Consider the following 25,663-nt stretch of genomic DNA (forward strand, 5'->3'; position numbering starts at 1 on the left):
TCTACTGGAGCGGTAGTGGGTTAACAGCCTGACTGAAGTGGGTTTAAGAGAAAACAGGAGGAGCAGGATGGGAAGCACCAAGTATAGGTAACAGTTTCAAGTGTTTTCTACAAAGGGGAACAAAGAAATTGGGCAGGGCAGATGGAAAAAGTAGGGTCAAGACAATTCTTTAAGACGGGAGAAATAACAGGATGTTTGTGGGCTGATGTAAGAAGCAAAACACTGCTGATGATAAGAGAGGGGAGATTGCTAGGATTGGGTCCTCAAGGAGATGAAAGGAAACGGAATCGAGTGTAGCGGACAGCTTACCATGATTTAGGACAACAGGCAAGAATGCAGAACACGTGGACCCAAACCCTGACGGCTGGGTAGGTAGATGTGGCACTGAAAGTTTGTGGAAATCCTCCTCTGATTGCTTCCATCAGGAATAAAGCAGGACATAAAATTATGAGCTGGGAATTAGGGGAGGAAGAAGGTATTGAAGGTTTGAGGGGAAAGCATGGTATGATTACCAGTGAGCAGGAAGTATCAACTTGAGGTTCATAAATTTCTTGTGAAGCCTATTCAGCACTTCGTTTTCCTCCAGCCATATACAGTTTCTTGGAAGTACATGGGGAGTAGGCAGATGTAGATTTTAAACAGGGTTGTGGTTTTGCCAAGCAAGTATGACATTAGAGAAGATCGAGAGAGGGAAGCAGACTGGCTCGCCATCATCTACCTAGACTTCTCTCTCATTCAGCTCCATGACTCTCTACTCACCAGAGTCCTGTGAATTCTTCCGCTTCACCTGTTCCCATTCCCGCCCCTCTTGGTTATTTTCAGGAACAGTGTCGTATTATGTGCCTTCATCACTTTCCCCTAGGATTATTGTAACCCCTCCTAAACCAGTCTTTTTGCCTCTAAAATGTCCATCTTCCTTTCCAGTCCATCTTCCACACTGCAGACAGAATGTGCTTTCTATGTCTAAGTCCAATCGCATGAACACACTTTCACTCTCCACAGCTATCAGGATAAACTCCCAAGGTCTATGCTTAGAACACGGAAGTTTTTATTAGCGATGCTTGCTTAGCTCTGCGGTCGCATCTGCCACACTCCCACAAGAACTCTGCACTTGCCCACAGGAACTGCACACGCGCAACCAGGCAACTGTCACCAGATCTGCCGTAATGCTGGATTCATTGCTCCATCCTCTAGCTAGACAGGAAGCTCCTTGAGGAGAGGGGACTTGCTTTATTTGACTTGAATCTTGAAGACTTAGCAGACAGAAGCCCCTCAGAGAATACTGATTCAATGAATAAATACACACAGGCTACAAAAAAAACTGGAGCCTCTCGAAGAGCTATAGGCATTAATATATGTATTTTTGCAAACCATATAACAAGAGCATTATGTTGCAAAATAAAGTACGCAACAATATTCATTCATCCAACAAACATTTATGAGCCTTCATTACGCAGAAGTCATCATAGCCAGGTGCTGAATATAATCTGCCGGGGTGAGACAGTAAGTAGAGAAATGATTACCGTCAATTTCATACTTCCATAACCAGATTTGAAGAGAGACTTTTTAAAACATGTGCTGGCAAAATGTGTATCAAATATACATCTAACCGGTACTGTGACTAGAATTAGAATACAACACGAAATGTGTAACTTTCTCCGTATTTCTCATTACACTAACAGCACTGAACTCGAGTTTGATGCATTCTGTCCGGCCTTAGCCTGCCTTACCCATTACCCTGGAAAACACAACTGGTTGTTACAGTAAGAAGCAGCGTCCTCAGAACTGCTATCCAGCTCCCTGCAACACCAGCTCCAAAATGTGTCACAAAGAGCAGAGATTTGGTTTTGTGCACTTAAAAGTCGTAACTACATTCCCACTCTTTGGCTGCCAGAAAAAATAAAAAGTGTATCCATTTTAAGACTTTGTGTTTAAGGATGCTTAAATGCCAAACTAGTTTGATTTACATCATATTAGTACAAATCAACTAAAGATATGGAAGTTCTTTGATATCTCTACTCAAATATACATATTGTGTACCTGTATAATTTATACCTGTATCTGTCTCTCTCTCTCTCTCTCTCTCTCTCTCTCTCTCCCCACCCCCTCCCCCCAACATTTACTTGAATTCAACCAGGTGCTTGACATAAAATAACAAAATCAGGGTGTCTGGGTGACTCGGTCAGTTAAGTGTCTGACTTCAGCACCTACTTCAGATCCTCTCTCTCCCCCTCTTTCTGCCCCTCTCCTGCTCGCTCACTCTCTCTCTCTCTCCCTCAAAAAGAAACATTTTTTAAAAAATAACAAAATCACTTTACATAACTGAAAATCTCATAAGTATATATGTGATATATTTATTATAAGCTATATTTCATTGCATTATATATTTATACATTTCTACATTGATCCAGAGCTGCATACACAAACATATACACTTTACAGGTGATAAGCGATTTCTAGGGGAAATTCTGATTATGTAAGACTTTCACTTCACGTGCTAAATTCTGAATTCACTCCACTGTAAGATAAAACTGCACTCTAACAATATTATTAAGAATCATTTTCAGGCTTTTAAGTATTTGCTTAGTCTCTAAAGCATGCCTAAAATACTTAGTTGTGGACCTGGACATCTTTCCTTCAAAAAGAACTATTTATATTTAAATTTCAACATTTTTCTCCTAACAAATAGCCTTTAATAAAAAACGTTCTATATTTCAGGGCACTGGGGTGACTCAGTCGGTCAAGAGCCTGACTCTTGATTTCAGCTCAGGTCATGATTTCACTGTTCATGAGTTCGAGCACTGCATCGGGCTCTGTGCTGACAGCAAGGAGACTGCTAGGGATTCTCTCTCCCTCTCTGCCTCTTCCTACGTATGTCCTCTCTCTCTCAAAAATAATTATTTTTTAAAATGTTCTATATTTTAACACTCATAACGGCAATTGGAAAGATCTTCTGAAATTAGAAAAAAAAGCATTACAATTTTATTTTCTGTTAAATCATGTTATTTCTTACTACCAGATATACCGTGTTTTACGAGTTCTGTCTTCAATAATTTGTGATTTGTTTGAACAGTAGAATTCAGGTTTTAAAATACAGTGTTATGTGTCTTGATCTGATGAATGCTAATAGCAATTCAGCTGAGAAAGTGCAGAATATGGAGCTCATCACCGGGTAAGGGCTTAGACCACAAGAGAAGGTCACAAAACATGGCTGGCAACTAAATGCGTACTCCCTTTGGGTGTGCCTAATTCCCCAGCCTCTGAATTGATAATCTGCAATACAATGCTACGGTTAGAAGAAAAGGGAAGGGAAATGTTCACGTACACGTGAACAGGGTCAGTTCTCCTTCTCTTATGACTGCAGACATTTCCTTAAAGACAATGTCATTGGACCATTTTTATAGTTACAATTAGTGCCCATAGAATTTAATAACCTTTATTTAAAAGAACCATCAGTTTATCTACCGCATTAACTTTTCTCTTTTTCTCTCCACATTCCGGTGGTAATTAAATCCTGTTTCCTTTTCCCCCTTAAAAACACAGTGGCCTCTTAGTGCTTAATGTCCCAAATCCAATTCCCCAGTTAAATATTTGAGGTTGAACATCAACTGGTTACTCAGTACATTTTTATCTTTAGTGCTCATCACTCCCAAGGATCTTTAATTCTCCCACACTATCATTTTTTTTTTAATTTTTTTTTCAACGTTTATTTATTTTTGGGACAGAGAGAGACAGAGCATGAACGGGGGAGGGGCAGAGAGAGAGGGAGACACAGAATCGGAAACAGGCTCCAGGCTCCGAGCCATCAGCCCAGAGCCTGACGCGGGGCTCGAACTCATGGACCGCGAGATCGTGACCTGGCTGAAGTCGGACGCTTAACCGACTGCGCCACCCAGGCGCCCCCACACTATTTATCATTTAATCAAGACTAAGACTGAAACTTTCTTTATCCAAGAAGTATTTTTACATTAGCTCCATCTTACTGATGAACGCTTTACTTTCATTTCAAATAGATATCTAAGTTATTTGATTGTTTTACAGAAATTTAATGAGATTGAATATTGCTCAAAGTAGGTTATTAGCGTTAGTGACATACTCTTGATATCTATATTTATAAATTTAACATTACAGCAATATTGAGTGGGAATGTCATGTCTTTAAAATGAGACCATTTCTCACTATTTATTAATTGTCCATTAGTTATCACCTGATGAAAACAGAAAGATGTTGTTATTACAGAAATTGGTCACATACAGAAATATCACTACTGACTTGCTAATTAAATATGCATATTTTATGCATGCATAACTACCCTTTATTAAGCAAAGTTGAGTAGCTAATAGGTTATCAGTTTTGAACAATGTGTGAGGGTGGTTACAGTCTGATAGAAGGGCCAGTCCACAGTAAATCCTTTTGCACACAGAGCAGCATTCCTTGCCCACCAATTTTTAAAAATTTTTTTGAAGTTTATTTGTTTTTGAAAGAGAGCATGAGCGGGAGAGGGTCAGAGAGAGAGGGAGACAAAGGATCAGAAGCAAGCTCTAGGCTCTGAGCTGTCAGCACAGAGCCCGAAGTGGGGCTCAAACTCACAAACTGTGAGATCATGACCTGAGCCGAAGTGGGACACCCGACCGACTGAGCGACCCAGATGCCCCCCTTGCCCACCAATTTGCCCTTAGAACATGATTACTAACTTCTTGTGAAAGAAACCTAAGCAGACTGAAAACAATTTAAATAAGAAAACTTAGGGGCACCTGACTGGCTCAGTTGGTTAAGCGTCTGACTCTTGATTTCAGCTCGGGTCATGATCTCACAGTTCGTGAGTTCAGACCCGACATCAGGCTCTGTGTGGGCTAACAGTGTGGAGCCTGCTTGGGATTCTCTTTCTCCCTCTCTCTCTCTGCCCCTCCCCTGCTCATACACACTCTCTCTCAAAATAAATAAAACATTTTTTAAAAAAAGAAAGAAATTCATCTTTAAAAGAAAACGGGAAATTTAAGTAAGAAAATCTCAATTGTATCCCTTGTTTTCCAGTACTTATATGCCTTCCTTTAACCAACAGTATAGAATATGACTCTCTTCTTTTTCAGGGCATGGCAGTATTTTGTCAACTACGTCACAAAACTAAATCAAGAGAAATTATTTTCAGAGACTCTAAGAGCCATCCAATCTCCTAGCATTCTATGTCGTCTCTTTGTATCAAGGTGGATCATCAGAAGGCTACAGTTTAGCCCTTTAACAATTAGCTTCAGTAATTTGTTGCTCCTTAATGTTATGCCAGCTGCTATAAGAAACGATCATACACCTACTTTTGCTGTAAGACTGTAGCTGCTCAATGTAAGTAACATCAATAAATGTATTTCATTTAGTAAGCTACATAATTTTTTTAAAGAATTTAGTTCAGGTAAAAACTGGATCTTATTAGCCTTTCTGATCCTTAGGAATTGCGTACTTTATTACTGTGATTCCCTTTTCACACAATTTTATTGATCCTTAATCAGCACTGCAATCAACCGGCATCTATGTGTTTTTTATTTTCCTCAACTTTTCTTTCTGAATTCCTTTTATTATGTCTTCATTTAGGTGGCCTCAAATTCTGAGAAAGGCAAAGTACAGACATTTCTCAATAAAGATAACTGTGTTAATAACACTTCCAGACTTTTCACAGAACTACTGCCAATATCTTACTTTCTCTTAAAAGTTTAAAAAGTTGTGTCTCGCCAGAGTATAACAAAATGAAACATTTTACTAGACAGCATTTATAAAAAATGTTCACTACATATAAAATTATTTCGTCATGCTTGATCATGGCACAGTAGCAATAAAATGCAATCATCAAGCGCTACCCCATACACACAGACGTGCAGACTGGACGCCTACAAATACTTAAATTGCAGCAGGACACTTAAAAGATAATCTCATGAAATCCCTGACTAATTTGATAAATTAATTTTATGACTATATGCTTTCAGGGCTGTTCAATGTTTAGCCAGTTTTCACAATAACAGAATCCATTTCACATGTTTTTAAACAATGGAGAAGCAATTCTTTTTAATAGTATATCATCTAAGAAAGTTATTAGGATTCCCTATTACCTAATATATAGTTCATATTCAAATTTCTCTAATTATACCCAAAATGTGCAGCCTTAAATAGAGAGAGAGAGCTCTCTGTCTCTACGACCCTCTCAAGGTAGGCATACTGCATACGGTGGTCATATCTCTTTAGTCTCCTTCATTTTAGAATGTTCCCACCACTGTTATTTCTTTTATGAAAAGGACATTTGCAGGACCGATGTCTTATAGAATGTACACATTTTGGATCTGTCTGATTCATACTTCACAAACAGATTTAAGTGAAACATTTTTGGCGTAAGTACTATCTAGATGGCATTGTGCATGCCTCATTACATCACATCCAGAGACACGTCAGTTTGTCCCAATACAGGTAATGCTAAAGTTGATCATGTAGATAAGGGTGAGCGTGCCAGATCCCTCCACTATAAAAATATATCTTTCTCCTTGCAATGCATAAATAATTAGTAGGGTGAGGCCTTAGAACCATGTAAACATTCTCTTCACCTACAATCTTTTTACTCAATGGTTTTAATGTCCAGTGATGATCCTTGCTTGACTCAATTATCAGCACAATCATTATCACTCCTTCTACATGTTTAGCTATGTTTCTGCTGTAAAGGACTTTATACTCTGTCCCTCTGTTGTTTTTTTCTTTGTATTGGGGTAGTTTTTTTGGTAAGCATCATTATGGACCAACAGATTATCTTTTCTGTGTTATCTGTGATAACCCTTCAAGTGGGCTCCTAGGATCTTTTGACATGTCCCCATCCGTTTGAGTTCTTCTTGCTTTCCGATATAAAAGGTTCTAAGAAGTCATTGCCCCATGTTCTGGAATCAGGAATTCTTGTAAGGAACACTGGCTCCTTTCAGTAGGAGATAGTACTTGGAAACCAAATTTGGGCACCGAGTATGTTTACTCTTACGAGGGCATCACTGCTTCTAAGCCCTTTCCACGGACTGCGATAGAAAATATACTTTTAAAAATCTGTGAATTCACATTTATGCCTCCAAGTCGAATTCAAAGCTCCATATTTATATCTCCCACGAACACTGGCTCCCCAAAATCTAATATAGTTACTCATTTGTTCTATCCTGTATTACACACAAAAATAATTTCAGAATTACCACACAAAGTGCTACTGACAACAACAAATTGCTAAGTATAAAGATCTCTTTGCAGGTTATGATTCTTAGTACATTTCCCTCTAAGTTTGTATGGTCAGAATAATGTTTATAAGCTATGTAAATTAATTTTGGGGTGAGGATGCTATGAATTTGTTAGGTTCATTTGTTTCTATTTGTATTCAATTTTAGGGTTTACTTTTTAAATCATTTTTTACTTAATTCTGTTGTTTGAATGTGTGAAATATCTGCATAGTTCAAAAGTTGCAACTATATAAAAACATCATCAGAGAGGTCTGACTTCCATCCTTATCCTCCCCACTCTGCCCCCCGCAGCCCCACCCCTGCCCCACTCCTTACAGATAACTATTTCACCGGTCTCTGGGTTAATCCTTCCCGTGTTTCTCTTTTGCACAAAACGCTTAACTTTTTTCCCATTTTTCCCTTTTTTACTACTAAAAAGGGACCATAATTACCATACAGGCACACCTCATTTTCTTGTGCACTTGACAGACACTGGGGATTTCACATGTTGAAGGTTTGTGGGAACCCTGCATCCAACAAGGCTGTTCACGCCATTTTTCCAACAGCATTTTCTCGCTTTGTGTCTCTGTGTCACAATTTGGTAACTCTCACAATACTTCCAACTTTTTCACTATTATTATGTTTGTCATGGTGATCTGTAATCAAGGATCTCTGATGTTAGCATCATCATTGTTTTGGGCCACCACAAACCTCACCCACATAAGATAGCAAACTTCATCCCTACATGTTGTGTGTGTTCTGACTTCTCCACCAACTGGGCATTCCCCATCTCTTTCCTACTCCTTGGGTCTATTCCCTGAGACACAACAGGATAGAAAGTAGGCCAATGAATAACCCTACGGTGGCCTCTAAATGTTCAAGGGAAAGAGTCACACATCTCTCACTTTAAATCAAAAGCTAGAAACAATTAGGCTTAGTGAGAAAGGCACGTCAAAAGCTGAGAGAGGCCAAAAGCTAGGCCTCTTATCCCAGTTAGCCAAGCTGTGAATGTAAAAGAAAAGTTCTTGAAGGAAATGAAAAGAGCTACTCCAGTGAACACATGAATGATAAGAAAGCAATAATGGAGAAAGTTCTGGTCTGGATAGAAGATCAAACGAGCTACCACATTCTCTTAAGTCAAAGCCTAATTCAGAGCAAAGCCCTAACTTTCTTCAATTCTATAAAGGCTGAGAGAGGTGCGGAAGCTGCAGGAAAAAGGTTGGAAGCTAGCAGAGGTGGGTTCATGAGCTTTAAGGAAAGAAGCCGTCTCTGTAAGATAAAAGTACAAGGTGAAGCAGTGAGTGCTGACGTGGAAGCTGTAGCAAGTTATCCAGAAGATAGAGCTAATGAATGAAGGTGGCTACACTAAACAACAGATTTTCAGTAAAGATGAAACAGCCTTATATTAGAAGAAGACGTCATCTAGAACTCTGAGAGAGGAGAAGTCATTGCCTGGTTTCAAAGATTCAAAAATCAAGCTGACTCTTGTTAGGGGATAATGCAGCTGGAGACTTTACGCTGAAGCCAGTGCTCACTGACCATTCTGAAAATCCTAGGGCCCTTAAGAATTCTGCTCATTCTACTCTGCCTCCGCTCTATAAATGGAACAATAAAGTCTGGATGACAGCACATCTGATTTACTGATTATTTTAAGCCCACTGTTGAGACCTACTGCCCAGAAAAAAAGATTCCTTTCAAAATATTACTGCTCAGTGATCATGTACTTGGTCACCCAAGAGCTCTGATGGAGATGTACAATAAGAATAATGATGTTTTCATGTCTGCTAACACAATATCTATTCTGTAACTCATGAGTCAAGGAGTAATTTTGATTTTCAAGCCTTATTACTTAAGAAATACATTTCATAAGGCTATAGCTACCATAGATAGTGATTCCTCTATAGATCTGGGCAAAGTAAACTGAAAACCGTCAGGAAAGGATTCACCATTTCACATGTCACAAAGAACACTCATGATTCATGGGAGGAGGTCAAAATACCAACATTAACAGGAATTTGGAAGAAGTTGATTCCAACTTTCATGGGTGACTTTGAGGGGTTCAAGACTTCAGTGGAGAAAGCAACCACAGATGTGGTGGACACAGCTGAAGAACTAGAATTAGAAGTAGAGCCTAAAGATACGACCAAATTGCTGAAATCTCAGGATAAAACAGGGAGTTGCTTCTTGTACATGAGGAAAGAAAGCGGTTTCCTGCGATGGAATCTACTCCCGATAAAAATGGCATGAAGACTGTTGAAACGACAAGGATTTAGAATATGACCTAAACTTAGTTGACAAAGTGGCAGCAGGGTTTGAGAGGATTGACTCTTGATTTTCAAAGAAGTTCTGCTTCTTTCAAATGCTCCTCAACAGCATTACATGCTACAAACCGTACGTGAAAGGAAGAGTTCATCAATGTGGCAAATTTCACTGTTGTCTTATTTTAAGAAACTGCCACAGCCACCCCAGCCTTCACCAGCCACAACTGACCAACTGCAGCCATCCGTATTGAGGCATGAACCTCCACCAGCAAAAAGATTACACTCACTGAAAGCTTACATGACAGCATTTTTAGCAATGAAGTATTTTTAAATTCATGTGTGTAAATTGTGTTTTTAGACATAATGCTATTGCATGCTTAAAAGACTATAGTATAGTGTAAACATAACTTTCATATGTACGAAAAAACAAAAAAAATTCATTTGACTCTTTTTATTGCAATATTGGCTTTATTGCAGTGGGTCTAGCCAAATCTACAATATCTCCAAGGTATGTCTGCGTATACACTTTCTACCTGGAATCATTCCGTATCGGCTCACAGAAACTTCCTTATTCCTTTTAATATCACAGTTTATTCAATCGGTCCCCTATGGACTGATATTCAGGTTTTTTCCCTAATATTCTGCTATTACAAATAATCCTCTAATCAAAAACTTTGGGCGTATATAAGTCCATATTTGTACAGGTAATTCATCAGGGTAAATCACTAGAAATTGGACTGGTAGGTAAATGCAGGTATCGATTTGTCAGGTATCACAAAATTCTCATAAAATGTAACACTTCACATTCCCATCAGCAATATATGAGAGTGTTTGTTTCTTCACAGACTTACCAACTAAGCATAGTCTAATCTTTTGAACTTTTGCCAATCTAAAAAGGTGGAAATGGTCTCTCTGTGTATTTTAATTTGCATTTCTCTTATTGTTTGTGAAGTTGAACATCTTTTCAGTACTGAAAATACGGTGATAAGTACCGTTCATGTCTTCTGCTCATTTTCAAAACCACAATATAAATCTTTCTTTTAATGGAAAAGTTACTTCAATAATGCCTTCAAACTTTATTGAAGAATGTGTGACTTAACCGAGAAGAATACTAACATCACTTAAAACTACACTGTCACATTCTATACTCCAAATAGTCCATTAAAAAGTGACAGTTAGTGCAACTGAGGAGAACATTAAGAAAGATGCATTCAAGTACAACTTTATGAAGCTAACTAACATAACTGGCCAATCCCACAAATAACCATGCCACGGGAGGAAGGTGAAAGTTTGGTAAACACGTGACCGAGAGACATTTTGGTTTTTTGTTGGTTTGTGGTGGTTGTGTTTTTTTCGGATTTTAATTTAAATTCTAGTTAGTTAATATAGAGTGGAATATTGGTTTCAGGAGTAGAAGACAGTGATTCATCACTTGAGAGACACGTTCTTATAACAGTCGCATCACACCCACCTCATTAGTACAGGTAATTCTTCGAGGATGAGGGGCTTCCTGCTGCAGCTGATATACTGTAAAGACAGAAAGTAAATCATTCCACATCAGCTCACAGATATCTTCCTCGTTCTTTTTGGTGTTATAGGTTGTTCAGTTAACCTATGTCTCTCCTATGGCAGACACTTAGGTTTTTTCTAATATTCCGCTATTACAAACAATTCTAAATTGCCCTTCTGCAGAAAGCATAAATATATTAGGAATCACAAACTGGCTGCTTTTTACAGAAAACTGTGTTACAGTTCTATTTGTTATTAAATTAAAATCTGTTAAGAGCAACACGAAGAAAATAAAAGAAACTAAACTTAGTGAAAGCCCAAAGGCAAGCATAAATAGAAAAATCATAATCCACACAAATGTCTTTTTACCTTGTAACAAATTAGTACTGGGTATTTGGCTGTGTTCTCCAAAATCTGGCCCTTTATTTTCCTGAATTCTTGGTGGTTGTATTGCATAAGGCACGTCTCTAATACAAGCAAATAATGGTTATATATGTGTATATTTTTTAATTTTTTTAATGTTTATTTATTTTTGAGATAGAGAGAGACAGAGCATGAGCAGAAGAGGGGCAGAGAAAGGAGACACAGAATCCGAAGCAGGCTCTAGGCTCTGAACTGTCAGCACAGAGCCCAACGGGGGGCTCGAACTCACAGACCAAGAGATCATGACCTGAGCAGAAGTTGGACACTTAACTGACTGAGCCACCCAGGCGCCCCAATGGTTATCGATTCTTTTTAAAATTTGTTTTTTTTTTTCAACATTTATTTATTTTTGGGACAGAGAGAGACAGAGCATGAATGGGGGAGGGGCAGAGAGAGAGGGAGACACAGAATCGGAAACAGGCTCCAGGCTCTGAGCCATCAGCCCAGAGCCCGACGCGGGGCTCGAACTCACGGACCGCGAGATCGTGACCTGGCTGAAGTCGGACGCTTAACCGACTGCGCCACCCAGGCGCCCCAATGGTTATCGATTTTTAAAGCACATTATTACATGTCAAACTTGAAACTAAAATTAGGATTATGGTAGAAGTGACAGATGTGTTTTTCTCCCCTATTTATATTGCAAACATCTATCTTCAAAGATAATCTCCCCTAAAAACAAAATTTCTGAGCCAAAGTTACCACCGCTTCTTCAAATAGAGTAAATGCAGCAAAAGAAGGAATTCAGATACTGAAATAATTTGCCAAGGAAAGGATGATTTTCAGAGTATCTGAAAATGAATCAGTGAAAATTACACCAATACCACGACATTCTAGCCTCACTTCAGGTTGATTTGTAATGAAGAAAGAATGAATAGAACACGGTGGTCATCAGAGAAAGTATGTTTATGTATATCTAAGTTTATCTCTGGGAGGGAATTTTTCTTCTCTTTCTACATATATAATCGCATATTATTGAATTTAAGCGTGCTTGGGTGGCTCAGTTGGTTAAGCATCCAACTTTGGCTCAGGTCATGATCTCACAGCTTTGGAGTTCGAGCCTCGTGTCGGGCTCTGTGCTGACCGCTCAGAGCCTGGAGCCTGCTTCAGATTCTGTGTCTCCCTCTCTCTCTGCCCCTCCCCCACTTACACTCTTTGTTTCTCTCTCAAAAATAAACAAACATTAAAAAAATTTTTTTAAGAAATAATAAAAATCCTCAACTTAGACTTCTTGCTAGTTCTATTTTCCTATTGATTCATATTTGTAAAGTTTTAGAATTATGCTGGGGGGAGCTCAGGCATTGAGGTTACTAAAAAAAAAAAAACAAAAAACTAAAACTCAGTAGCAGAATTGTCTCCAAAAATAAAAAAAAAAAAAGAAATATGCCATTTTTTAAAAATGATGGCTACTAGGAGACATTTAGAGATACAGAAATACAAACTGCCTATACTACATTTAGTGATCAATATTCTTCAGAGGAAAAAAAATCATCACCATGATTCCATAACAGTGTGAGGCTTCATAGATGCTCTTACATAAAAAATGTGCAAGGTACAAGTCAGAACAAAGAGAACAAAGGTAAACTGAAAACCAGAAAATGCAGACAAGAATTTTAAATAGGTTTTTAGCCAATGATATTGTGAGACAAATTTTTAAGAAGAACATTAGTCATTTTTATACATTCTTTGAACTATACTTCCCATAAACAAAAAAGGCACAGGCAGGGGTGGGGAAAAAGTCTCTATGGCAGTATCTCTAGAGATTATTCATATTTTGCTTACTATAAGTAGCCCAAAGCAGCAACCTGCTGAAATAAACCTATCTGTTGTTCTGGGAACACAAAACCAAGAATCTGAATAGCTGATCCTGCAGGCGGCAAATTTCGGCAACTTACAAATATCAAAACTTAGGATAACTCAACACTTACAAAGATGTTGATAATGTATGTCTAAAGTACAGGTTTCTCAGGTTGCTTATGCAACTCCATACATAAACAAAAACTTACAGTAATGGCGTCAGCAGTATTCATGGATTTCTTTTTAAGGCTACTTTGATTATATTAATCCCATTTCCACTTTTAAAAAATCTGAAATATTTTTTACTTGAAGAAACCATATTCTCAAGGACAAGGAAGGGGTAATAAAGGGCAAAGAGCCTAGACTCTTTTGAAAAGATTTTTATTCTAATGCAAAGTTTAAAGAGCAAAATAGAATTCAAAGGTCTCTCATATGCAGGAAAGCAATTCCTAAAAAAAAAAAAAAAAACAAAAACAAAACAAAAAAAAAACCACTTTTGCCTGTTTTCATCCATTCATTCTATGAAGACAGCCTTCTGACTTATCATTTATATAGCCCATAGTTCTTTTCCATATAAAGAATTGGGATCTGAGAATAATTAGATTGCTTGAATTCTCAGTTACCTTCTCTTTTCATTAGTTTTTATCAGCCAATGTCAACAAGTGGCCTCAAGTTCAATATGGAATTTCATGCAAGCTCAGAGAGATGAGATGCATTCCAGACATGCAAACCATAGACAGACCTTATGGAAACACTCCTGTTTTCCCACAATTACTACTTCTACGCTGTTCCCAAACCCTGCTATAAATTAATTTTTCAATAATGTGTACAAAATGAAATGAATCTTCATACCTAATGATTTTAATATTTCTATTTCTCTATCACTTATAAAGCACTATAACCCACCCAATTTAAAATTATTTGCATACTTACAGTAAGATTTCCAAACAGGAGGTCTATATTCATCTGTATCTGGAAGAATAAACACCAAGTTAACATTACTGAATATTTGTATTTTAATCACATATGGTTAATATACATTAAATTAAGTTATATTAATATATATTTAATATATGTTTGTTGATGTCTGTGTGTCCTAGGCATCGTGTTAAGACTCTAAAGGACATTCAGAGGATTTTTAGTCTTGATCTTTATTTTCTTGGGAGTACAGTTTCACAAAGATGTTCAAAGAAAGCGACTGTATTTATTCAACTGTTTAGCACATAAAAACACCAAGGTTAATTTTTACAGCATGCAATCATTTCTCACAGTCACTGATAGTCAATAAAGTCTTTGTGTCTTTGGACTTAATTCTACAATTAAGGGATTCTCAGATCCCTGAAATTATTGGAATTTTTTCTTTTTCAGTCAAATTCACCAGATAACAGTTTTAATCCTCAGAAGTGTATCTCCCCATCGTATTTGGAGGATTCCAGTGTAACTGGTTTTACTAACTTCAGGAGAGAAGAGCAGCAAGGTACTTAGTGTCTTCATATATCAGGAACAATCAAAACCAGGAAAGGAGAAACACTTCAGTGGAGGAGAGTATCCAGGGAGCCACAAAGACCATGAGGTGAACATCTGCTTTTCAAGTCCATTTCCCCTCACTCTGCTTGAATGAGGGTTTAGAAGACAGTGTAAAAGAGGATGTGGAAAGAGATGGAAATAAAAACACGTGCGGGAGATGGGGAGAGTTAGAAAAAGGAAGAGATACCAGTGTGGTCTGGCATCTCATCAGTAAAGCACAGCTCAGTAATAATGTTGCTGGTCAAAAGCTCTGCCTGCAATACCATGTAGCTAAATCGGCTGACATAGCGTCTCGGCGTGGGAATACGTGGCCGGCTACCTCGCCTGGTTCTGCTACCACCCGACACGAACCCATTAAGGAATCTGGTCCAAACAATCCTGGTCTCCACGGAGGTAAGTAAATTTACGAGAAGTTTATGGACAAGGCTGAATCTAGCATATGTAGGTTAAGCAAAAATGATCATAGACTCAAAACATTCCCCTCAACCTTTAAAATGCCAACACTTCACTTATGTTATCATGAACCACACAAATATTTGGAGTCAGAGGGCTACAGCAAGACTATTGACGATAGGCATAAGAACACAAAAAGGAAATTCTAAGTCATGTAGAAATTGCTTGGCACCCAGTAGGAGTGTTCAAATATATTTTTTAATGAACAAATAAAAGATGACATGAATAAATGAGTAACGAAGTAAAGCAGCAAATACAGTTGCTTCTCGTTATTTCAAGTTCTATTCTACAGAGTCACCTTGAACACTCAATCAGTGAATACTGAACCACTGTTCCCTGGGGAAAACACAAAGTTAGGTTCCTATATGCCTCTGGTCACAACATTCTCATCAACCTATGAATACATAACCTTGTTTATTTGTTTCTGTTTAAAGACACCTTATTTAATAAATATTGTGATTCATTAGAACTGAACTCACAGCCAACAGCTGTATACTGTAACTCGTGCCTCAGTGAAACTTACCCAACACATGTATCTTCTCCATAAGAGGCATAACAGCCTTCTTGAGCTTCGGAACCTCAGAAAGCACTTCATCACTGTGTGTGGGGGCTTTAAACAGAGAAGACAAGGGGAGCTCCACATTTTGTCCTTCTCCTGGTCCTGGCTGTACATGCTTCTTCCCTTGGCTGATTACAATTTGTACCTTTCTCTGTAATAAATCCTGACTGTGAGTGAGTTCTAGGAGTCCTTCTAGTGAATTATCAAACCTGAGGGGGTGTCAGAATTAAGGAAGCCTTTGGGACTGTGCCCTCTAACTTTGTAGTTAGCCCTAATTCCTCACAAACGCTGTACAAAGCCTGTACCCAAGCAGTGATAGCCTTCTGCAGGTTGCTTTGACTTTGGAAAAGGTGAGAAAGAGGCTAATTCTCAAAATCCTGCCTCTAGAGAATTGTGTATCCAGTCCTAGATAAGACTTTCTTAGGGAAACATCAACTTTTACCTAAAGCTGTGTGGCTTTAGGAAATTTACTACCTCTCTGTATCTTATTCTTTGTTTATAAAATGGAATAATATCATCATCTGAAATGGGAATAGTGACAATACAGGTTTCTTGTGAGGATCAAATTAGGTGTCATACATAAAGCACCCTGCGCTTAGGCGAGCTTTAGTAAATGAGTACCCTCTCCTGCCCTCACCAAAAGTGAATTTAAAAACAAAATGACGTTACCATATTAGCCTCAGGCCACTGCCTATGATTTCAGCTGTGCGTTCTCTTATTATTTTGTTCTTCCCTGTATACCTACTATATCACAGAAGGCATTATTATTCAAGATGCTACAGATCACAATTATGTGGCCAAATAAACTGAGCATTTAGCAAATAACCAAGAAATAGTGGGAGAAAAGTTTGAGTTTCCTTTAGTACTAAAACAATTCTAATGATTAGTGACTTTTAAGAGTGAAGTTTGGGGTTGTTTGAATTTTTTTAAGGTCTATTCATTTTTGAGAGAGCGAGACAAAGCGCCAGCGGGGGAGGGGCAGAGAGAAAGGGAGTCACAGAATCTGAAGCAGGCTGCAGGTTCTGCGCTGTCAGCACAGAGCCCAATGCGGGACTTGAACTCGTGAACGGGTTGAGATCATGACCTGAGCCAAAGTCAGACGCTTAACCGACTGAGCCGCCCAGGCACCCCTTGAGTGAAGTTTGGGTTTTAAAAGTCTTTTCCTAGCCATGTATTTTTCTGCTGATGGGAGCGTAAACTGGCACAACCTCTCTGGAGAGCAATTAGCAATACTTATCCTAAGCTTTTCAAAGTGTTTAACAGGCACCTGTCATGACAGAGCTCAAATAAGATGCTCTTTGAAGGAAAACCCTTAAAAACTATGACAATCTTTCTAATGCTTAGGGAGCCTTAGGTCACCTTGGTCTTTTTGTTGACCAAGTTAGGCAACGGGCAAGTACCACTGTCCTCAGAATCAGGGGAAAGCAGCCCATGGACGGGGCATGGCTAGATGACTTAGAGAAACAAGCCCCAACCTCTTGGTGGGCAGAGTTAGCTGCTAGAGTTGGGGAGACGGATTTTTCTAGGACCCTAAGTCCTTCTGGAAGGGAAGAAACATCACTCCAATCTTTGATTCCTCAGATTCAAAGTTAAGGAATTCTGCTCCAGAAGAAACTCATAATCCAAACCAAGTTCCACTGGCAAGAAAAGGCAGAGACACTCCTGAAGTAAAATGACCTTGAAAATGGATTAACTGAACCGGTGATCTGGGGCCACACAAAACGGCTTATGGGTTTATTGGGGAGGACAGATTCCGACCCAGCATGAGACTGATGCACGAAGCGTCCTCATCCTCCCTGGTACACTGAAATCATTGAGTGTAAGAGCATGAACTAACAAACTGCAATCCGGACCTCCAAGCGGGGTCACTACTGTGACCGTAGCAAGATTCTCGCACAGAGAGTGGTGACACAGAGGCTCTTCTTCCCAGGAAGCAACTTTATTCCTGCCGGCATCGCTCAGTCGGGTTCGTACCCAAAGAACTGAGCCCCGAACGCCACGGGTGTCGTTTTTTTAATATATTGTTTACTTCTTTGTCTCCCATATATGGTAACACACAAACATGTAGTCTGATTAAGTGGCCTCATGTTACAAGGTCGTGAAGGATGTTGTCAAGTCCGTGAACAGCAAGGTTGCCTTGAGGGTTTTTTTTTCCTTTCCTTAGGGAGGGGACCCTACCACCTGACCTGGGCCAAGTCTGACCAGAAACAGGATCCCAGCGGCATTAGATAAGCAATTATCACAAACAATATGGGGCTGGTCTTCAACACTGACAGAAACTGATAAAAATAAGGAAGACAGTGTACTGTTACACTGCACCTCTCCTTCTGCATTTGGAAGAAGATGGGACCACTGTGGGACTGAGTAAGACTTCAGGGGCTCAAGCCTACAGGAAGAGGCTGCCTAAAGAGAAAGACCCTGGACTTCCTGATAACTGGGGCACTGATTACCAACACCAACAACAAACAGGGGGGGCATACTTGGCCCCTGAAGTTATATAACAGGTCATGTCAGTTCCTTCTGCATACCTTCTGACCCAGCAGTTCTATTCTCGTTCTAGGAATTTACTGTAAAACAATTAAGGATGTCTGGAAAATAGCAATATAGAAGAATATCACTGCAATATTCCTTTAAGACTGAAAACCTGGACTCAACCTAAATGCCCAGCAACTAGAAACCAGTATGTTCAATTACCGTATATTCCAGTTTGAAGACACCTTGACTACACCAAAAGGACTTTATCTTGTAATCTGTTAAAAGTCTGTTTTCTTGGGGCCCTAGGTGGTTCAGTTGGTTAAGTGACTGACTTCAGCTCAGGTCATGATCTCACAGTTCCTGAGTTCAAGCCCGCAATGGTCCCTCGGCCATCAGCACAGAGCCTGCTTCGGATCCTAACCCCGTCTCTCCCTGTCCCTGCCCCTCCCCCCCCCCAACCTCTCTCTCAAAAATAAAACAGATATAAAAAAGAAAGTCTAGGGTTGCTTGGGTGGCTTAGTTGGCTAAGAGTCCGACTTTGACTCAGGTCATGATCTTGTAGCTCATGAGCTTGAGCTCTGCATTGGGCTCTCTGCTGTCAGGGCAGAGCCCACTTAGGTTCCTATCTCCCCAACTCTCTCTCTCTGCCCCTCCCCAGCTCTTGCTTTCTGTCTCAAAAATAAATAAAAACATCCACACACACAAAAAAAGTCTGTTCTTCTTTAAATATTTTACATCTCTTAAACCAGTGGTTCTCAAACTTTTGGTTTCAAAAATCCAGATTCTAAAGAGCTTTTAATATCTACTGATACGAACCACATTATAAAACTGACAAATTTTAATTTGTTTTCATTTGTTTTCATAAAATTTTTAGTTGCTAATTTGTTAAATAATAAGGGCATTATATTTTAACACTTTTATGAAAAATAGCTATTTTTTCAAAACCAAGTATTTGGTTTACATTTTGCAAATTTTTTTCGGGTCTGGTCTAATTGAAGACAGATTCTCATACCTGCCTCTATATTTAACCTATTGTAGTATCACTTGCCATGTACCTTCTGGAAGATTCAAATAGACACTTGTGAGAGAAGAGGAGTGAAAAAGGCAAATAATGTTGTCTTATTATTCTAATTTAACTTTGTGGAAACTGAAAAAAACTTGAGGAACCCCAGAGGTCCCCAAACCATACTTTGAGAAGAACTGTTTTAAATCGTGATCTTTTTGGCATATCTAGGATATGGGGTATGGTGGGCTAAGATACATTTCATCTAAGAAAAGAAATACAAAAGGTAATGAAGAAAAGAGAGGAAATCGTGTGGTCTTTTAGCACTTTAAAGTCCTTTCAGCCTGTTGAAAGGAAGTTACAGGCCAATAAGTCCCAAAAGTCTGTGATCTGCCTTCAGCTGGCAGTCTCTAGGGCTCCCCTCCCCCCTTTTTTGATTCCGTCAGGGAAACCACCCACACACCAAGCTTATAAACATGACAGACTTCCATCACTAGAGCATGACTGAGAATGACAGCCAGACAACATATGATTCAGGGACAGCTCACCTTAAAACCATCTTAAAAACTCAGGGACAGCTGCTTAAAATAACCTTAGTATGGTATGGACGAGTCTTTAAATTAAGTATATACCTACAAATTCCATTAAAAGATTTTCTCCATCACATTTAAGTGTCAGTAATACTTTTCTATCTACACAAAAGAAAATTTTATGAGAAAAAAAAACAGAGTTATGCTGCCACAGACAATGTTAAAATAATCAGAAAGTTTCGTTCACTCAGTAAATATGTATTAAACACCTTTGGGTAAGAATGTCAGTTACAAGGTGGGTCCAGATGTAATTTATTTAGGAAAATAAGGTGGACATTATTACACAAACAAGATAATAGAAGTAAAACCATGATTTTGTCAAAATTCCTGGCAAGAACAGGTCCCCAGTAAGTATCTGCTGAACTGACGAAAGAAAAGAAGGAAAGGAGTCGTCACTTTTAGCCAGAGCGCCAAGACAGAAAAACAGAGATGGTATCCTCTGATGAGAGTTTTCAAAGACCGATGATTTTTAAAGTCAAGGAGCTAAGGAAAGGAGACTGGAGGTAAGAGGAAGAACACCATTCTGAACAGAGGGAATACAGTGATAAGGACACAGAAACAAGAGAGTTCAGAAGTGTTTGAGGAACCACAAATAATGCAGACTCGTTGAAATAAGAGACATGTTGAGGAAAGCTTGAGATGTAGGCACTGGAGGGATCCTGGGCTGAGTTGTCCAGGAAGCATCCACAAGTAATGAAATGTGTTTTCTTCTGCTTGGTACCTACTTCCCACTGAATACTCAGATGTCTGCCGAGAGACGGGTGGTGTAGTCAGGCCCAGACCAGTTCTCAATTCTCATGAGGTAGAAGAAATAGCCAGTAAAAAAAAAAAAAAAGAGAGAAAGAAAAGAAAAGAAAGAAAGAAATAATACTTGCCAGTAATACTGACGGAGCAAAGATGCAGAGGTGGGGAATAATGGGCTCAGAAGTCACAGGTGCGTCTAAGCAAAGTGGAAAAGTAGAAAGGTTCCGTTCGAGACATTCTCCTATGTGACTGTAAGCAAAATCTAAACAAATAAATGCAGAAAGCCAAAAGAAAAAAAGAGAGATCAGTAAACTGTATGGAAAATGAAGACCAAGTTGATTGGTATGTACCGTCTGATCGCACTTTTAGAAATGAAAGAAAAGATGTGTGTGTGTACATACATACGGGAGCAGAGAGCCAACGAGACAGAATATGAAAGATCTGGAATAACATACCATCATTTAAGTCACATTCAGGAGCTCTACATCAGCCTTTCTCATTCAGGTTCCTCATCTTACCCACCTAGCACAGAAAACGTTCTGAGTGACTATTTTCTCAGTTCTCCCACGTATGGTAGATGACCAGTGTCTCCCTAGAAGCACAGGAGAGAAGTTAACTTATTCCATACAATGGATGCCCTAGGCTGTTGGGGCATTATTTTTTCCCAGAACCCGGAAGAATGAAGTTTCTCTAGATGGTGTTTTTTTACTTGTCTTATAAGACTATGTGGTTTTTTTAAAAAAAAAAAAAAGTATTCAAGGAATATATTACATTTGTGCTAAGGAGGAAAAAAAAAACTGTTAAAAACTAAAAGTGTAAGTTAACTATCTGTAAGAAGAGAAAACCGTGGAAACTGATTCAGATAAAGAAAAGTCCCATTCGGGGCGCCTGGGTGGCTCAGTCGGTTGGGCGGCTGACGTCGGCTCGGGTCATGATCTTGCGGTCCGTGAGTTCGAGCCCCGCATCGGGCTCTGTGCTGACAGCTCGGAGCCTGGAGCCTGCTCCAGATTCTGTGTCTCCCTCTCTCTCTGCCTCTCCCCCATTCATGCTCTGTCTCTCTCTGTCTTTCAAAAAATGAATAAATGTTAAAAAAAAAAAAAAAGTCCCATTTAACAAACTCCACAAGACTAATTTTTTGAGTGGGCTCTTGAAATGAACACACTACCCTAGAAATCATACTCCCAGTCTCAGAGGCCTGGGAATCAAATATAAGCTTTCTAATCGAATCTGCTGAATGGGAAGCTTTCATTAAGAAAAAGAGAAGTTGCATAATTAAATTTTCTTTTCTTTTTGGTTAACTGCTAGAATTGTGAGTCAAGGAAATCTTACTTTTACATATTTTGTCATGTCTATAAAAAATTATTCCAATACAGATTTTAAGCAAGTCCTAATGTTAAACTTATCTTTGCTATAATTTTCTTCTGTGCTTTTTTCTCTAAGTATTAATATTTTCAGGACATTCAATTTTCCTTTAATATTAAAAATTTCAAAATGCTCATCTGTCTCTTTAAGCAATGATTAAAAAATCTTAAGAAAATATATCTAGGATAATATCTGATAGGATATAATTTACAATATTAGGGCTATTTGGGAGGTACTCAAAATGTTCATTTATTGACATGATTAAATATATTTATAAAATATCTTAATATGCTGAATTTTTAGAATAAATATAAAACATTGTATGACTGGGGCGCCTGGGTGGCTCAGTCGGTTAAACGTCCGACTTTTGGCTCAGGTCCGACTTTGGCTCGTGGTTCATGGGTTTGAACCCTGCATCGGGCTCTGTGCTGACAGCCCAGAGCCTGAGCCTGCTTCAGATTCTCTGTCTCCTTTTCTCTCTGTCTCTCCCTTGCTCGCACTCTCTCTCTCTCAAAAATAAACATTAAAAAGAAATTTTTAAACATTGTATGATTGAGTAAATCTTTGTGCTCTCTCCAACTGGATCCTATTTATATCCAGTATGTCTATGCATATTGTTGAAAATGACTGACTTTAGAAAACAAAACAAAATTTTTCCACTGTTTATATGAATAGTTTGTGTATCATTATATAGTTACATTAAATGAATTCTTTGGTTTAGAACAATATTTTTCTGTTAAGTTTAAATCTGCTTAACTTTTTATTTAAAAGATAAATAGTTCACCGTAGAACAGACTAGAATGTTAATTTAAGCTGTTTGTTTTAGGCTCAAACCAAAAGTTTTTAACAATATGATGGATTTTTCTCAAAAAGGACTATGTTGCATTTTAAATGAGGTTTAGACTAATGAGGCATGAACACTCAAAAACTGTGATTAATGTTTTAAAGAACATTTGTTTCAGATTGTCTTTGGTTTGAAAATTAGCAATTTTGATTTCTGTAAAAAGAATGACATTTATTGACAAGAAAAAGAGTTTTTCTCCCCTTCAAATGAAGACCCACCTTTCAACCAACTGGCAAGAGATTCCCTGTCCTGCTTTAATCAGAAAATGAAAGGCATTAATGACATGTTGCTATTCTGTTTCTGTACCAAATTCTGGCATACTAAAATAATGAGATGCTTGTGATCACAAAAGTCTATTTTACTATAAAGTGATCTTTTTAAAAGAACAAGGGCATAAAATCCACAATAAATACCACATAATTACTACTGCTAATATTTGAGAGAGTCACAAAGAAAACAACCAAACTTCTTACTCTAAAAGAAATATATTTCTTAGAATATGAAAATTCAGAGGAAAAAAAGGCTCATAATAACATAAACAATTTCAACAAGGAACAAATAAAAAAGTGCTTCACTAGGTTTCCAGGTATCTCCTACCTTTACTAAACTTCTTTCCTAGAAAATGCTTCAAAACGCGGGAAGGAAGCATTTCAACTAAGATAATTAAAATTCACTCTGGAAAGTGATGGCCAAATCAGGTCAGTTAAATTCACCCTTAGAAAACACAAAGTCATTTAAAACTGTTCCAAGTTGAGAACTGATGTGTCATGATACAATTCTGACAGAAATAAACTATTTTTAAACCCAAAGATAATTGTTTTTAATTCTTCAGAGAATAATGACCCAGAACTGCTAATACATGGAAGAAAATTTCTGACTGCAACTACAGTGCTCACATTCAGTTTCATCAAAGATCTCTAAAACCAAGTATTTTGCAAATGCAGTGTTCATCTCTTCACCATGGACCCACAGCTTGAGGCCAACAAAGCCTCCTAAATGAGATGTGAACCAAACTTGGAAACCTCTCCTTTTTAAAACTCAAGTTTGGCTTTTAATAAAGACCTAAGCAATGTTTCCTCTAACCAACTTGGCAGACCTTGCAAGCAGACTACACAAACAAAGTCTTTCTGCTTACTCAAAGTTTTCACTATAGGCTTGGAAACAAAAAGCTATACATGGGAACTGGGTCATTCAGCTCAATTCAAAGGTAAGGGTTGTCATCTTCCAACCTACTATTTCTTCTTCTAGACAGCAAGTCATATCTCTCTGAGGTTTTCTCTTTAAAGAATATGATAATTTCTGATACTGTTTATCCAACTTGTTGGCACATTAACAGAAAGTCCTCAGATAGGCCTACTTAACACCAGGTTTCTGACGGAGAACTTCAAGAGGAGACTTAGCTGCTGCCAAGCCTCCCGGTAACTTCTCAACATTCTCAAATGGCTCTCATTTGGATTTCGTGAAGTAAAAAAACTCACCTTTAATAACAGGACATATTTCCTAAAACCCTCTTCCACAAAAAATAGATGACACGAAACTCAATAATAGCAAAAAAAAAAAAAAAAAAAAAGTATACCCTTCTACTTGATTTCTCTATAGCTCACACACCTAAAATCAGACGGCAATGAATTAACTTTTTATGAAGTCCTTGTAATTCATCCTTAAAGGAATATACCATATGGCATAGACATTTCACCACACACACACAAATACACCTGATTAACACTTCTTCCAAATCCAATAACTTAGACTTTCAACCATCCACAGCACGTGAAGTTACAGACAATAAAAATGTAATCACATGAAAACTCCTGGCAGAATTTTTACTTTTTATAAATACAAGTTCTGGAAAACAACCAAGTAAAACTATACTTTTAGTGGAGATCTTCCCAGATAGTTATCTAAGAACCATAACCCTGTTGTCTCAAATGCTCTCATTTCCTTCAGTAGAAACAGTACAAAGTTGATCCTTGAACAACACAGGTGTGAACTGTGCAGGTCCACTTATACATGGATTTTTTTTTTTATAACTACAGTACAGTACTGTAAATGTACTTTCTCTTCTTTATGATTTTCTTTTTTTTTTTTTTTTTTTTTTTTCAACGTTTTTTTTTATTTATTTTTGGGACAGAGAGAGACAGAGCATGAACGGGGGAGGGGCAGAGAGAGAGGGAGACACAGAATCGGAAACAGGCTCCAGGCTCTGAGCCATCAGCCCAGAGCCCGACGCGGGGCTCGAACTCCCGGACCGCGAGATCGTGACCTGGCTGAAGTCGGACGCTTAACCGACTGCGCCACCCAGGCGCCCCTATGATTTTCTTAATAACATTTTACTTCCTCTAGCTTACTTCATTGTAAGGATACGGTATATAATACATACAACCTACAAAATATTTATTATTAGTAAGGCTTAGTAGTTAAGTTTTGGGGCAATCAAAAGTTACACTTGTATTTTCAACTGTGTGGAGGTGGGTGGGTCAGCACCCCTATCCCAAGGGTCCACTGTATATCTTCCTTGTTCTTTTCTTACAGGAAAAGCTGCAATGTTTTTCTCTTAGTTGTTACTCATCCTTCAGACAATTATTCCCAACCCACGCATTTCCCATAAACCAACATAGTTTTGTAGCAAAAGGAGTCTATCGCCATTTTCTCGGGCTTAGCAGTTGCACTAAAATGTGTCTATTAGGATGTGCATTGTTTTGGACACAGATTCATATAATAGTTAGGATTCCTTAATGATGAGAGTCAACATATCATTTTGCCAGCAAGCATTGAAACAGCAACCTTTCAAAATCTTGCCTTATATCAGTGTTTTCAAGCTTTATCAAGAAGACAGGTACTCAGAGCAGGGATATAATAACCCTTAAGTGAAACTCTACTGGGAAAAGAGAGATAA

General features: G+C 38.4%; 1 protein-coding gene across 1 annotated transcript in view; it reads right to left on the minus strand.

Annotated features, from left to right (window-relative positions):
* The window catches only part of CHN1 (chimerin 1), a 205,797-nt gene that overhangs the window by 143,653 nt on the left and 36,481 nt on the right, over positions 1–25,663 (minus strand). Inside the window, exons 2-3 of the mRNA XM_043577091.1 lie at positions 14,144–14,182; positions 10,956–11,011 (exon numbers count right to left, since the gene is read on the minus strand). Of these exons, the coding sequence (XP_043433026.1) occupies positions 10,956–11,011; positions 14,144–14,182 (95 nt within the window). The remainder of the gene's footprint in view (positions 1–10,955; positions 11,012–14,143; positions 14,183–25,663) is intronic.

This window comes from Prionailurus bengalensis, chromosome C1 (assembly GCF_016509475.1).
Source record: "Prionailurus bengalensis isolate Pbe53 chromosome C1, Fcat_Pben_1.1_paternal_pri, whole genome shotgun sequence".
In the NCBI taxonomy this organism is placed as follows: Eukaryota; Metazoa; Chordata; class Mammalia; order Carnivora; family Felidae; genus Prionailurus; species Prionailurus bengalensis.